General features: G+C 43.4%; 1 protein-coding gene across 1 annotated transcript; it reads right to left on the bottom strand.

Annotated features, from left to right (window-relative positions):
• Positions 1-837: 837 nt before the first annotated feature.
• LOC149460380 (olfactory receptor 10P1-like) lies at positions 838-13,568 on the bottom strand. Its single transcript, XM_089679784.1, has 2 exons — positions 13,450-13,568; positions 838-1,811 (listed from the first exon to the last, which is right to left on the bottom strand). The coding sequence occupies exons 1-2, from the start codon at positions 13,555-13,557 to the stop codon at positions 861-863; spliced, it is 1,059 nt and encodes a 352-aa protein (XP_089535910.1). The 5' UTR covers positions 13,558-13,568; the 3' UTR covers positions 838-860.
• Between the last annotated feature and the right edge of the window lie 591 nt (positions 13,569-14,159).

Below are 14,159 nucleotides of genomic sequence, written 5' to 3'. Positions count from 1 at the left end.
CAACTGTTGAGACAACGACCACCTTGGTCAGGACTATGTAATGTGCAAAATAATGTACAGAGTGCAGGGGAGTAAGTAACGAACAAACAACATATAGAGTTCAGCAGTCTGGACAAACTCTCTGTTCACACCGGAGTCCCCCTTACATCAAAGTCCCCAGAGTCCCTTCTTACACCAGGGTTCCCAGAGTCCCTCCCTAATCCCTATATTGGTCTGCAGAGTACCTCCCTCTGTCTGTCAGATTTCCTCCTTACATCAGAGTCCCCAAGCTTTCTTGAGCCTAGGGAGACTGACAGTTGTTTTGTGTTTCTTTCATTTGAGAATGATTGCACCAACTGTTGTCACCTTCTCACCAAGCTGCTTGGCCATAGTTTGGTAGCCCAGTCCAGCCTTGTGTAGGTCTACAATCTTGTCCCTGACATCCTTGGACAGCTCTTTGGTCTTTGCCATGGTGGAGAGTTTGGAATCTGATGGTTTGATTGCTCCTGTGGACAGGTGTCATTTATACAGGTAACAAAATGAGATTAGCAGCAATCCCTTTAATAGACTGCTTCTAATCTCAGCTTGTTACCTGTATGAAAGACACCTGGGAGCCAGAAATCCTGCTGAATGATAGGGGATCAAATCCTTCTTTCCCTCATGAACATGCAGATCAGTCATCATTTGTTAGACACATTTCTGCTGAATTTGTTGTTGTATTCTGTCTCTCAGTGTTACAATACACCGAACATTCGATTTTTAGACTGATCATTTCTTTGTGAGGGGCGAACATTCAACATCAGCAGGGGAGCAAATATGCATTTCCTTCACATATAAATAAAATATAATACACATTGATACAATACAAGATTTATTTATCATTAGTTTATTTTATTGCTAAAGTTTTGCTTGATGGCACTCATTGCTGTCTGTAGAGCTTTATGAATCTCCTGATTCCTTAAACTGTAAATAAGGGGGTTTATCAGCGGAGGCACCCCATAGTAGAAGGCGGCCAACAAATTATAGACATTTCCTCCCCCTTGCACCATAGTTACTAAAAAAGGTATGCCAAAATATATAGTCACCACCACCAGATGGGAACCACAGGTGGAGAAGGCTTTCTTTCTGCCAGATGATGACTTTATCTTGAGGACTGAGATCACAATGAAGATGTATGACATGAGGATTAGTAGAAAAGGTGTATTCATTAAAATGCTGATTGTAAAGCCAAATATAATAAGAGGTTTCCTGTCCGACATAATACATGCATTTTTAAAAAAGGCCGTGTATTCACAGACAAAGTGCTCTATGACAATAGGGGCACAAAATACCAGAGCAAGTAAAAGGTACAATATTACCGAAATACTAATGAATGAAAAGATCCAAAAAGCAATGACAAAATACAGGCAGAATCTGTTGTGAATGAGGGTGGAGTATCTCAATGGCTGACAAATCGCCAGATATCGGTCATATGACATCAACGTAAGCAGACAAGTCTCAACGAATGTAATACAAATCATAACATTTATCTGGATAAGGCAGCTTATAAAGTCCATGGACCACCTTCCTGATAGGGTGCTGTGCATCAAGGGCGGCACCAGGTTTGTAACGTAGATAGTTTCACAAACCAGCAGATTGGCGATCAGGAAATACATGGGGGAATGAAGACGAGGGCTCTTCCATACTAGTAGGATGATCAGAATGTTATCAATGCAGGTAAAAGCGTAGATGAGGAATAGGAGAAGGAAGAGTGGACCTTTGTATTCGGTGAGACTTTCAAACCCAATAAAGAAGACTTCAGTGACAATTGTTTTGTTCCTACGATGTGTCAGCTGAAGAAACAAAATGACAAAGGGAAAGTGTTAATGAAGCCAAACTCCATCCTGAGCACAGAAGTTACAAAAAAAGAATTAAAAAAAAGAATCTTTAAATAAAAACACAGACCTTGCTACTATACTCACCCGATCTCTGGTGCTGTCCTCCATAGTCTCAACAGTCTCAACAGCTCCTCATCAATCACGATAAATGACGCCTGATGAATGAAAAACCTTGTCGACTGATGGACACGCCCAATCCCATTGCCACAAATTACATCTCCTGGTCCCTGACGCTGTGCAGGGAGAAAAATCTGGTGCAACTCTACAGAGAAACCAATCATCTTCTGGTTTTCCTTGCCAAAGCTTAAATGAACAAGCTGAAGCTAGAAGCTGATTGGCTATCATGCACATCTGCACCAGATTCCGAGTGCTCCAGTTTTAGTAAATCTATCCCTATATGTAAACAAAGGGTGGTGTTTCCTGGGTGATGTCACTGACCAAATATGACCATATGTTTATATAACCAGGTGATGTCATTGACCAATTATACGTCAATGTCATTGCCCAAATATGACCATGTGGCCATATTTGGTCAATGATGGCAGCGCTATCCTGTCCCTTTTGCTTACATGACCAGGGATTCTTGAATGAATGGGGCCAGTTGACGTCACTGGTTGCTTATGTGATTCACACTGGCACTTGTTGCTTCCTTAACAACCATTGTTAGAAAGCTGTCTTATATAGTAGCTGTAACAATTTTGCTTCTATACTTGTAGACTCAATAGTCTAGCTCAGGGGTGGACTATCCAACGCTCTTCTTCTGTTACCAATGTCCTATTGGTCTTGGTGTCATGGCACTACCCCATGTCTTTGCACTCAAAGGAAAACACTGCAGAGAGTGGTGCCTTGTTATTACATAGGGTCTTCCTCTGCAACATTTAGGATGTGCCCACCACCAGAGGAAGAAGAGGCTGAACAGATGTCGTGGTATCATGGGACTGGAAAGAAGACATTCGGTAAAAATGATATGTACTGTATAAAGTTTTGTTTTAATGGTCAATAGGTGCTCTCATTGTGGAGGGGTAAACAGTAGTAATGATGAAGGAGAGCTGCTGAGCCCAGTGTTGGGCTGTTAAATGCACAGTTGAAGTTAAACCAATCCACATATACGGAAGTGATTATCTTATGTAGATACAAACATGTAACAAAGCAACATCTGGAAACAAAGAGAGTTTACACAACCCAGTTCCAATACCCATTTCTCCCATCTCCATGATTGAAGGGCAATGGCTACTTCACATCAAACACCTTCCAGATTTGTTGTAATTATGGTCTTGGCTGTGCTCTTTGGTCTCCAGCATTGTCCCCGTCATCACTGTAGGACACAGTAGCAAAGTGGGGTCCAGCTGAAGGAAGCTCAGTGCACAAAGGGGGGCAGGGGTCCCTTACAGTCCTAAAAGTGTTAAAGTTGAAGATTCTTTAGGCAGCTGAAGCTCCAAAACATATGGGTATAACGAGACCAATCTTACAGGTCCTCCTTTGTTACATCAGGTCAAAATAGTTATGATTTTCCAATTAGCCAGGGTAGTGTAATTTTTTCACCCAAACCACACTATGCAAGTATTCACTGCTGAAGCCAGCTTCCTCTGCGCCCTCTACAATGCCAACAAGGTCACAGAACTAGGAATGAGCAATTGCACACTGTTGAGGCTTAGTTTTTGGTTCCTTCTGTAGTCAAGAGAGCAGTGGTTGTGTGTTCTGGTCTATTCAGGGTTTCACAGGCTGGGAGTTTGATTGCTTTCCCCTACCTGTGGAAGGAGTTTTGAGAACATGAGGAGGGAGATTCAAATGACCAGCCTTAATATCTATCATGCTCTTGCCAATCCTTGCATTGGAGTGTCCAGGAGGTGGCTGGGGAGGTGATAAATAGTTTGGAGCCCTGTGGAGATTTTTTTGTGTCTCAGCAGTGAGGGTTTCAAAACCTCTAGGGCTGCTGCCCTAGGGGATAGCCTGTGGACAGAGTTCTGTGAAGTCAGTCTGTGTTAGCTGTTCTCTGAAGTCCAAGCTGTGGCAGAGCTGAGGACCTGAAGTGATCTTCTCGGGACCTGACTGTTGGCCTTTACCATAAAGGAATCTGGTCTGGAGAAGGACTGTCTCCTACTCTGGATGGTGTTCAGAGGAAGCTGGAAGGTGGCAGCTGTCCTGGGGACTTGTGAGTACTGACTTTGAATGGATTCCTGATGACTGTGTGCTTTTAGGATATAAGTGCCAGAGGTTGTTTGGATTGAGAAGGCTCTCATAGTGTTGGCCATTCCCCCTTCCTCAGCAGTGGGAGCCTAGTAGAAAATGTCCTGCTGTTACTGTGCAAGTGTTTTGGAGTACACCATGCCTTAACCCCTCTCCTGTTTAGTTCTTCAAGCAATAATTGTCATAAATACATCACCTAGACTGACGTATTGGGGCCGTGTGTATAGACTGGTGCCTGTGGTAGCCTCTTCACTACTTGGGAAGAACCAGTGAATTCCAGTGGCCCTTATGGGGGTAGTGCTACATGCACTCTGTGCATCCAATGGGTGCATTGCCCAAATGCAACATTCTCATTAAAACAAAATGTATTAGGCAAAATATGGAACTTGGGGATTATACTGAACTCTTGAAGGCTGTCAGGAACCTAATGCAGCTATTGCTACTTCTTCTGCAGCTCATGTGAATTCCTCTTCAGCTAATGCTAATTCCCATGCAGCAAATGCTCGTTCACATGTACCAGCACACAGACAAGCCAAGGCTAATATCCAGCATGCACTGACACATAGGTGCGTTCCTATGCGCCATCGCACATTGGCATGCACATCTTCCCGCATTGGCGACAAGCTGTCTATTTAATGGAGACTCAGCTGTGTACTAATTGCTGGATGTTCTTCAGCTTCCTGTGACCCGTGTTCCTGTGTACTGATTGATCTTTCATTGGTGACCTGGCTTGCTCCTGACCTTGCTCTTTGGATTCCAGGTTCTGACCTCAGCTTGCCTGATCTTCTGGTGCTGACCCCGGATTTCTACTGGACCTCGCTCTGCTTGCTAACCTGGTACTGCCCCCAGCCTGCCTCCTGACCACACCGCTGTCTCACTATGTATGACCCTGGCTCACCTTGACTACGTCCATGACCATGGCAGTCACCTGCTATCAAGCTATCGGCACCTGTGTTTCTTTGAGCCTTGTACCTCTGCACCACATTCAGGGGTGCTCGGACCAGAGCCGCAAGGGCAGCTCTCTCATCAACTGAGCCTTCAACCAAGGTACGTGACAAAGGCTCTCTGTATATATCAACAGAAGGGTTCATTAACCACCTCCCATCCGGCCATTGTACTGTATATAAACGGCCGGACGGTGGCAGTGCAGAGTCGGGCGGCTGTTTATAAATGGCCTCCCCACACCCTGCTTGTGCGCGCTCTTCCGGACACATTGAAACACCGATCGTCGGACGGGACCTCTGTATGATGTCCCAATCATGTGATCACTGATTGACCAATCAGTGATCACATGCAGAGTAGTAAGCAAGATGTCACTTGTGACATCATTGCTTACTACATGTGAAATCTGTGAATGATTGCAGAGATCACATGGTACAGGGCTATTCACAACAGCCTTGTACCATGTGACAAGCTGTGACCAATCACAGCTCACTCAGTAGTTCTCAATGGCTGCAAGAATGCAGCTAGAGAGAAGGAGAAATGATTGCTTTTGCATCCTTTATGGGTGTAAAAGCAATCAGTGTAAAAAAAAAAACCAAAAAAACTTCCTCACCCCCCACAAGTAGTACAGTGTCACCATGGTGACACTGTACTGCTAGGGTGACAGTATATATAAAAAAAAATAATAAACAATAATATTAAAAAAATAAAAAAATGTAAAAAAAAATGTTTAAAAATTATAATTTTTGGTTATAAACTAATTTGGGTTATTTTTGTTGTACTAAAAATATAACATAATACATTTTGGCCAAGATTTATGAAGAAATATAATTTATTTGCAAAGTTTTATAAGAAAAACACTTTTTTTTTTAATTTTTGGACATTTTAATTTACATAGCAAAAAAAATAAAAATCCCAGTGGTGAATAAATACCACCAAAATAAATCTTTATCTGTCTCACAAAAATGCTAAAAAATTCATACGGGTACAGTGTTGTATGACCGCGCAATTGTCATTCAAAGTGTGATAGCGCTGAAAACTGAAAATTGGCCTGAACTGGAAGGGGGTGAAAGCGTCCAGACTGGAAGGGGGTGAAAGCGTCCGGACTGGAAGGGGGGGAAAGCGTCCGGACTGGAAGGGGGGGAAAGCGTCCGGACTGGAAGGGGGTGAAAGCGTCCGGACTGGAAGGGGGGGAAAGCGTCCGGACTGGAAGGGGGGGAAAGCGTCCGGACGAGAAGGGGGGGAAAGCGTCCGGACTGGAAGGGGGTGAAAGCGTCCGGACTGGAAGGGCATGAAAGCATCCGGACTGGAAGGGGGGGAAAGCGTCCAGACTGGAAGGGGGTGAAAGCGTCCGGACTGGAAGGGGGTGAAAGCGTCCGGACTGGAAGGGGGTGAAAGCGTCCGGACTGGAAGGGGGGGAAAGCGTCCGGACTGGAAGGGGGGGGAAGCGTCCGGACTGGAAGGGGGGGAAAGTGTCCGGACTGGAAGGGGGTGAAAGCGTCTGGACTGGAAGGGGGTGAAAGTGTCTGGACTGGAAGGGCATGAAAGCATCCGGACTGGAAGGGGGGGAAAGCGTCCGGACTGGCAGGGGGGAGAAAGTGTCCAGACAGGAAGGGGGGGAAAGCGTCTAGACTGGAAGGGCATGAAAGCATCTGGACTGGAAGGGGGGGGAAAGCGTCCGGACTGGAAGGGGGTGAAAGCGTCCGGACTGGCAGGGGGGGAAAGCGTCCGGACTGGAAGGGGGGGAAAGCGTCCGGACTGGAAGGGGGTGAAAGCGTCCGGACTGGAAGGGGGTGAAAGCGTCCGGACTGGAAGGGGGGGAAAGCGTCCAGACTGGAAGGGGGGGAAAGCGTCCGGACTGGAAGGGGGGGAAAGCGTCCGGACTGGAAGGGGGTAAAAGCGTCCGGACTGGAAGGGGGTGAAAGCGTCCGGACTGGAAGGGGGTGAAAGCGTCCGGACTGGAAGGGGGTGAAAGCGTCCGGACTGGAAGGGGGGGAAAGCGTCCGGACTGGAAGGGGGGGAAAGTGTCCGGACTGGAAGGGGGTGAAAGTGTCCAGACTGGAAGGGGGTGAAAGCGTCTGGACTGGAAGGGCATGAAAGCATCCGGACTGGAAGGGGGGGAAAGCGTCCGGACTGGAAGGGGGTGAAAGCGTCCGGACTGGAAGGGGGTGAAAGCGTCCGGACTGGAAGGGGGGGAAAGCGTCCGGACTGGAAGGGGGGGAAAGTGTCCGGACTGGAAGGGGGTGAAAGCGTCTGGACTGGAAGGGGGTGAAAGTGTCTGGACTGGAAGGGCATGAAAGCATCCGGACTGGAAGGGGGGGAAAGCGTCCGGACTGGAAGGGGGTGAAAGCGTCCGGACTGGAAGGGGGTGAAAGTGTCCGGACTGGAAGGGGGGAAAGCGTCTGGACTGGAAGGGGGTGAAAGTGTCCAGACTGGAAGGGGGTGAAAGCGTCTGGACTGGAAGGGGGTGAAAGTGTCTGGACTGGAAGGGCATGAAAGCATCCGGACAGGTAGGGGGGAGAAAGTGTCCAGACAGGAAGGGGGGGGAAAGCGTCTAGACTGGAAGGGCATGAAAGCATCTGGACTGGAAGGGGGGGGAAAGCGTCCGGACTGGAAGGGGGTGAAAGCGTCCAGACTGGCAGGGGGGGAAAGCGTCCGGACTGGAAGGGGGGAAAGCGTCCGGACTGGAAGGGGGTGAAAGTGTCCGGACTGGAAGGGGGTGAAAGTGTCTGGACTGGAAGGGCATGAAAGCATCCGGACTGGAAGGGGGGGAAAGCGTCCAGACTGGAAGGGGGTGAAAGCGTCCGGACTGGAAGGGGGTGAAAGCGTCCGGACTGGAAGGGGGTGAAAGTGTCCGGACTGGAAGGGGGGAAAGCGTCTGGACTGGAAGGGGGTGAAAGTGTCCAGACTGGAAGGGGGTGAAAGTGTCCGGACAGGAAGGGGGGAGAAAGTGTCCTGACAGGAAGGGGGGGAAAGCGTCTAGACTTGAAGGGGGTGAAAGCGTCCGGACTGGAAGGGGCGGAAAGTGTCCAGACTGGAAGGGGGTGAAAGTGTCCGGACTGGAAGGGGGTGAAAGTGTCCAGACAGAAAGGGGTTAAAAATTATCCTAAGTAAAGGTGACCAAGCTTTTCAAAATTTGTTGGTAGGAAGGAAACACATTTTTTACAGTATATTTAGACCAGAAGAAATGGCATAGAAAAAAGCTTCACATTCTTTTGCATAAATTAAAAGGAATAAAAGGTCAATGCTGTCACTTTCTATCCTGGTGGTGGTCAAAGTCACCAAAGAGCCCCCCTGTGTGATGCTATTTTTTTTTCTTCCATAAACATTTTTATGGAAAGCAAGAATCCTTACAATGTGTAGTACAAAGACATTAATACAGGGCCGGGACAGCCATAAACATTCTATTGTCTAAGACACAAAAAGAAACCAGACAATTTAGCACAAAGGTAAGTCCAGGTCATGTGTAAGGTGGGGAGAACAAATGGTATTATAGGAGTAGAGCGCATTGCAGCCTGTTTTGTGATGCTGATTTTTGGGTCCCTCCATTAAACTATGTGCCAAGTAAAAACATTACTTTACTGCAGGGAATTTTTTCAGCATGAATGGTGGGGAACACATTCTCTGAGAAAAAAAAACCTTGCTTTACTGTATGTTGATTTGCTGCTAGGTAGAAATGAGCTGTGACCAGATATATGTGGCGGTGTGAGGGGTCCCAGCACATCATCTACATTCCCATCGCACATGTTCCTGGAAACTGGGCTTGCCAGTAATGGGTGCTGGAGCGACTACCATCTGGATACTGAACTCATCATGGATCAATTCACATATTCACCAGCACATCATGGATCAATTCACATATTCACCAGCACATCATGGATCAATTCACATATTCACCAGCACATCATGGATCATCAAACACCGGCTAAAACTGGTATTGCAGAAAGATCACAGCACAAAGGAACAAGTGCAAAGTTTCAGAGCCATGCAGGACCCCTTCATCGGGGTATGTGCCTGACGAAGGGGTCCTGCACAGCTCCAGAATGTTGCACTTGGTCCTTAGTGATGTAATCTTTCTGCAATACAAGTTTTAGATGATTTTTGATCAGCCATGGTGTGCTGGTGAATATGTGCATGGGTCCCAGGGCCTGACACACATCTACAATAAATGGTCCTCAAAGTCCTAGATGACCCTTGCACAGCTGCCCAAATGGTATGTCCGCCCCCCGGCATCACTGTTGTCTCTGTATGCTGTGTGATTCAGTCAACCTCATTGGAAGGGTTTTCTTCATGGATTTTCCAGACTGGATAGCCTAGGGAGTTTAGAATGTTTGCAACATTTTCTACGCTGTTTACTTTTAAGGTTTTATATCAGACAAACAATCAGAAAAATATAATGGTAGAACTAGACAGCAAATAAGAAATGTTAAAGGCAAAACAAAATTCTCTGCATTTATATAATCAGGATATTGTACAAGAGGTTAACCCTGGCCCTTTAAGAGTTTCAGAAGCTGGGAGGCAGGGGTGGGGTTTTACGGTCATGTGACCACCGTGGGCGGCACAGTAGCTTAGTGGTTAGCACGTCTGCCTTGCAGTAAATGGGTAATGGGTTCGATTCCCGACCATGGTGCCTCCTGCATGCAGTTTGCATGTTCTCCCTGTGCTTGCGTGGGTAAGTTAGGGACCTTAGATTGTACGCCCCTTGAGGGTTAGGGACTGATGTGAATGTTCCATACATATGTGTAAAGCGCTGCGTAAATTGACGGCGCCATATAAGTACCTGAAATAAATAAAAAAAGGTCCCGATCGCAAGGGGAGATTGGGACCTTTCCGTGTGTCAGGGCGCGCGCTCTCTGCACATATGTATTTTCAAATGATATGCAAATATGAGGCTACTCGGCGTCAAGGCCCAGACACCAGACACTCGCCGTCTAAGGGTTAAACTATAAATAATAAGGTGTATGTAAAGCTCAACAATCAGCTTCTCTTAGTTCCTCGTTTTCTGTCTGCTAAATATCCCTGTAAACCCCTCCTGTTGATCCTGCCAAGGAGCTTGTAAGGTCCTCAGTGCTTCTGCTGTACTGACATCTCTAGTATTGCTACCAGCCGTGCCCGAGATCTGCTTTGTGGACTGCAGGACAACTCCACAATATGTTATAGAGAGGAGAGGGGAAGGTGTTTTACCATCCTAAACCACTTTGGGGGAGATTTACTGGAGCACTCAGTGTGATGATCGCGGCGTTAGACCCCTGACGTTCTCACCAAACTCGACTAGCCAATCTAAAACCACGATGTCACGTGCATAACAATTCCACACCCAGCTGCACCATGCACGATTTTCCAGCTCACTGGACTACAAATCGATGTACCGGCAGCCTGAGCGCGATTGTTACTGGGTCAGGTTAATTACGCAATTAACCCTTCACACTGCCACCACCTCCTTTTTGTACAGAGAAAGAGGAAACTCGGCAATATCAGCAATACACTAGAATGATTGGATAATCATCTGTACACTGTCACTGCAGACAGGTTATACAGAGGGTTAAACAAACATAGTAGCGCTCTTCAGCGGCAGGAATTCGTAAGTTGCATTAAAGAGCTATAGAAACAGTTCAACACTTTCAGAAAGAAATATTTATTACTAAAAGGTCAAAAGGGTGCAATAAAAATATTTACAGAAAAAAGATGTAACCAATATATATATAAATATACAGAGAGCAATAACACAGCAAAAAGGTAATAGAAAGAAGTTTAGAGAGGTAGATTACTTGCCAAAAGTCCTGGGTTAAGCAGATCAAGTTTCAGAGCAGAAGGGCACCGTCTCCCAAGTTGGTTCTGATGTTAAAAGGGAGATTTCTTCAACTTCAACTCTTAGGCCTGACAGCCTATTTTGTGTCCCCAAGCAGGGGGTGTCTCTGAAGCCAAGGACCAATGCCTCATTTGGGGAGAGGTGTCTAGACGGAGACCCAAGCTAGAACCAAAATCTCTCCTAGCTTATATTTTGGCTCATAAATTTTCCTAGGCACAAGTAACATTCCACCCACGGGGAGATTAATATGCAGACGCATCTGCAGAACGGTTAGATATGAATATGAAAAACATACCTGAATGGTTCAAGAGATGTCATTTTCTGCTTTCCTATATATTCCAGCCAAGGAGTGTGACATATCAAATGGTTTGTCTTCTCATGAGCAATCTGAAGATATGCCTGGTTTTTATGTAAGTCTCTCATATTCCAAGATATGAGGCATAGAGGGAAAATGGATTTTAAAAGTGGTATCTAGTTTATGACTCCCCTGGAATGTCTTTGAACTCAGTGGAAGGCTTGGGTTATCCTTTTACGAGGTGCCAGATTGCACAGTTTCTTAGACAGTCCAGCACCCAGCTCAGAGAGGTTTTATAGCTCAGAGCTGCCTGCTGTGCTCTGGCCTGCCTGTGACACTTCCAACACACAGGCCATATGTCACTGTGGATGAACAGAGAGGAAGGGGGGATGATAGATCTACAAAATGGAGGGGGCAGCCTGCTTTGGGAGTGAGAAATGGTATTACCTGGAAAATTCTTAACCAAATGGAGGACTGCGTCCATCTCTGTGGGCACGATTGCTACACTCAGGATCTGGTGAAGCTGTGCATGGGAGCCAATAAGCTTCTAAAGTCAGCTGGTTCAATGAAGCTTTGATAATAAACCTGGAAGCTGATTGGTTACTATGCAGAGCTGCACCAGATTCAGTGTGCTCCAGTTTTAGCGACTCTCCCCCTTTCTGTCCTAGGGTGACTGACCCCTCATAGATGCAGCATGGTGAGGGTTGTCCTAGGACAGGATGTGTATTATTTACCTGGTGATCCTCCCAGTAACAAAGGAAAACACAGCCTAAAATACAAGAAAATCAGATGCGGTGGCTACATTAAGGATTGAAATGTTGCAATATAGGACATCTTATTTTTTGTTTAGGTACACAATATGCTGAAATGTAATAGATTTGTAAATTGTGACAATTTCTGGATTTATTTCACAAGTAACAGAATGGTGGTTAACAGCAAAGGGAATCATTGCAGATGATCCTACATGGGGCCAATAAATTTTACTAATCAGCCAGGGGCCAATAAATGCTTTGAATTGAATCAACTAAAAATATTACCCTTTATTACTTCTATTACTATTACTTATTATTAATATACATATATGATCCTTTATTACTTCTGTTATTATACATATATGATCCTTTATTACTTCTGTTATTATACATATATGATCCTTTATTATTTCTATTATTATACATATATGATCCTTTATTACTTCTATTATATGATCCTTTATTACTTCTATTATTATACATATATGATCGTTTATTATTTCTCTTATTATACATATATGATTGTTTATTACTTCTTTTATTATACATAAATGATCCTTTATTACTTCTATTATTATACATATATGACACTTTATTACTTCTATTCTATATATACACAACCTTTTATTACTTCAGTTATACATATATGACCCTTTATTATTTCTATTATTATAAAAATATGATCCTTTATTACTTCTATTATTATACATATATGACCCTTTATTACGTCTATTATACATATATGACCCTTTATCACTTCTATTATTATACATATATGACACTTTTTCACGTCTATTATTATACATATATGACACTTTTTCACGTCTATCATTATACATATATGACACTTTTTCACGTCTATTATTATACATATATGACCCTTTATTACTTCTATTATACATATATAACCCTGTATTACTTCTATTATTATACATATATACAGTAATCCTTTATTATTTCTATTATTATACTGACAAAGCTATTAGTCATTAAAAATTGAAGGTCTTCAGAATATTTTTCTCACCTTTTTATTGAAAGCGAACATTTCAGATATTACAAAAGATCAAAATACAAAAAATTCAAATGTTACAAAACATCAAAAATTCAGATTAAAAAAGATCAAAATACCAAAACTATTATTATACTGTACATACAGTATATGGTTCTTTATGACCTCTATTATTTTGCATATGTGATCCTTTATTACTTCTATTATTATACTGGCACACCAATTTTTCTCACCACTTAATTGAAAGCTAAAGTTTCAGCTATTACAAAAGATCAAAATACCAGAAATTCAAATATGACAAGAAGACCAAAAATTCAGATAATACAAAATATCAAAATGCTAAAAATTTAAATATTACAAAATACCAAGATACCAAAACTTCAGATGACACAAAGATCAAAATGCTAAAAATTCAAATATTACAGAAGGTCAAAATACCAAAAATTCAGATAATACAAAAAAAATCAAAATACCAAAAATTCATATAACACAAAAGATCAAAATACCAAAACTTTATAAAGCCATAAGAAAGTCAGTTGTTTTTCCCAATATATGATTTTATAGAGATATTTCTATAGTAATAGCTATTGTGTACTTACAGTGTTCCCGGTACTGTTCATCTCCTCATTTATCCTGGGAATATGGACATTTGTATGGTAATGCAGCAGATCTGTAGGAAGATGATGGAGGTCTCCATTTATGCCCATACTCTGGTAGAGGATTTCCTCGGCGTTACAATTTATCAGCCTTTGACAGGTCCTTTTATATTTTTTTGAAAAGCTACTTTATTTATCCCCGCGGTGTTCATTTCCCAGAGCTAACAATTAGTTTATTTTCTTTTACATTATAAATAAAAATAAATATTTTAATTGCACCAGATGAAGCCTTTTGTTGCATCAGACTGTAAACTATGTACAAACAAAACAAGAATTTTGTAAGGGGAAATCTCCATTCTAGAACTGAATATAATTGGGATTATCAGTAATAACAAGAAATATATTTGCACAGTAACCATTTTGTACAAATAACAAATGAAAAATAATTCCCAGCAAATAATTTTTATTGCAATTTTATTTTTTTATTTTTTTTAGGGTCTTAAGTATTTTTTTGGGGGTAGTTAAATTAGAACAAGTCTAATCCATGCTCTCTGAATTCTCATTCACAGGACTGACACTCACTCAATATTCTGTAAACCCCGGAGCATTGGTTTCTAGCATTTGGGGCTTTTGTACTTGTTTAGTGGCCCTTGGACCCCAGCAATCTGCACTGGAAGTGAGAAATGATTTGTAAAGGAGTAATAGTAGCAGGG

The sequence above is a fragment of the Staurois parvus genome, unplaced genomic scaffold (genome assembly GCF_062004578.1).
Source record: "Staurois parvus isolate SC_StPar_1 unplaced genomic scaffold, SC_StPar_1.0 ptg000231l, whole genome shotgun sequence".
NCBI classification, from domain to species: domain Eukaryota; kingdom Metazoa; phylum Chordata; class Amphibia; order Anura; family Ranidae; genus Staurois; species Staurois parvus.
This window is presented reverse-complemented; position numbering and strand designations above follow the sequence as displayed.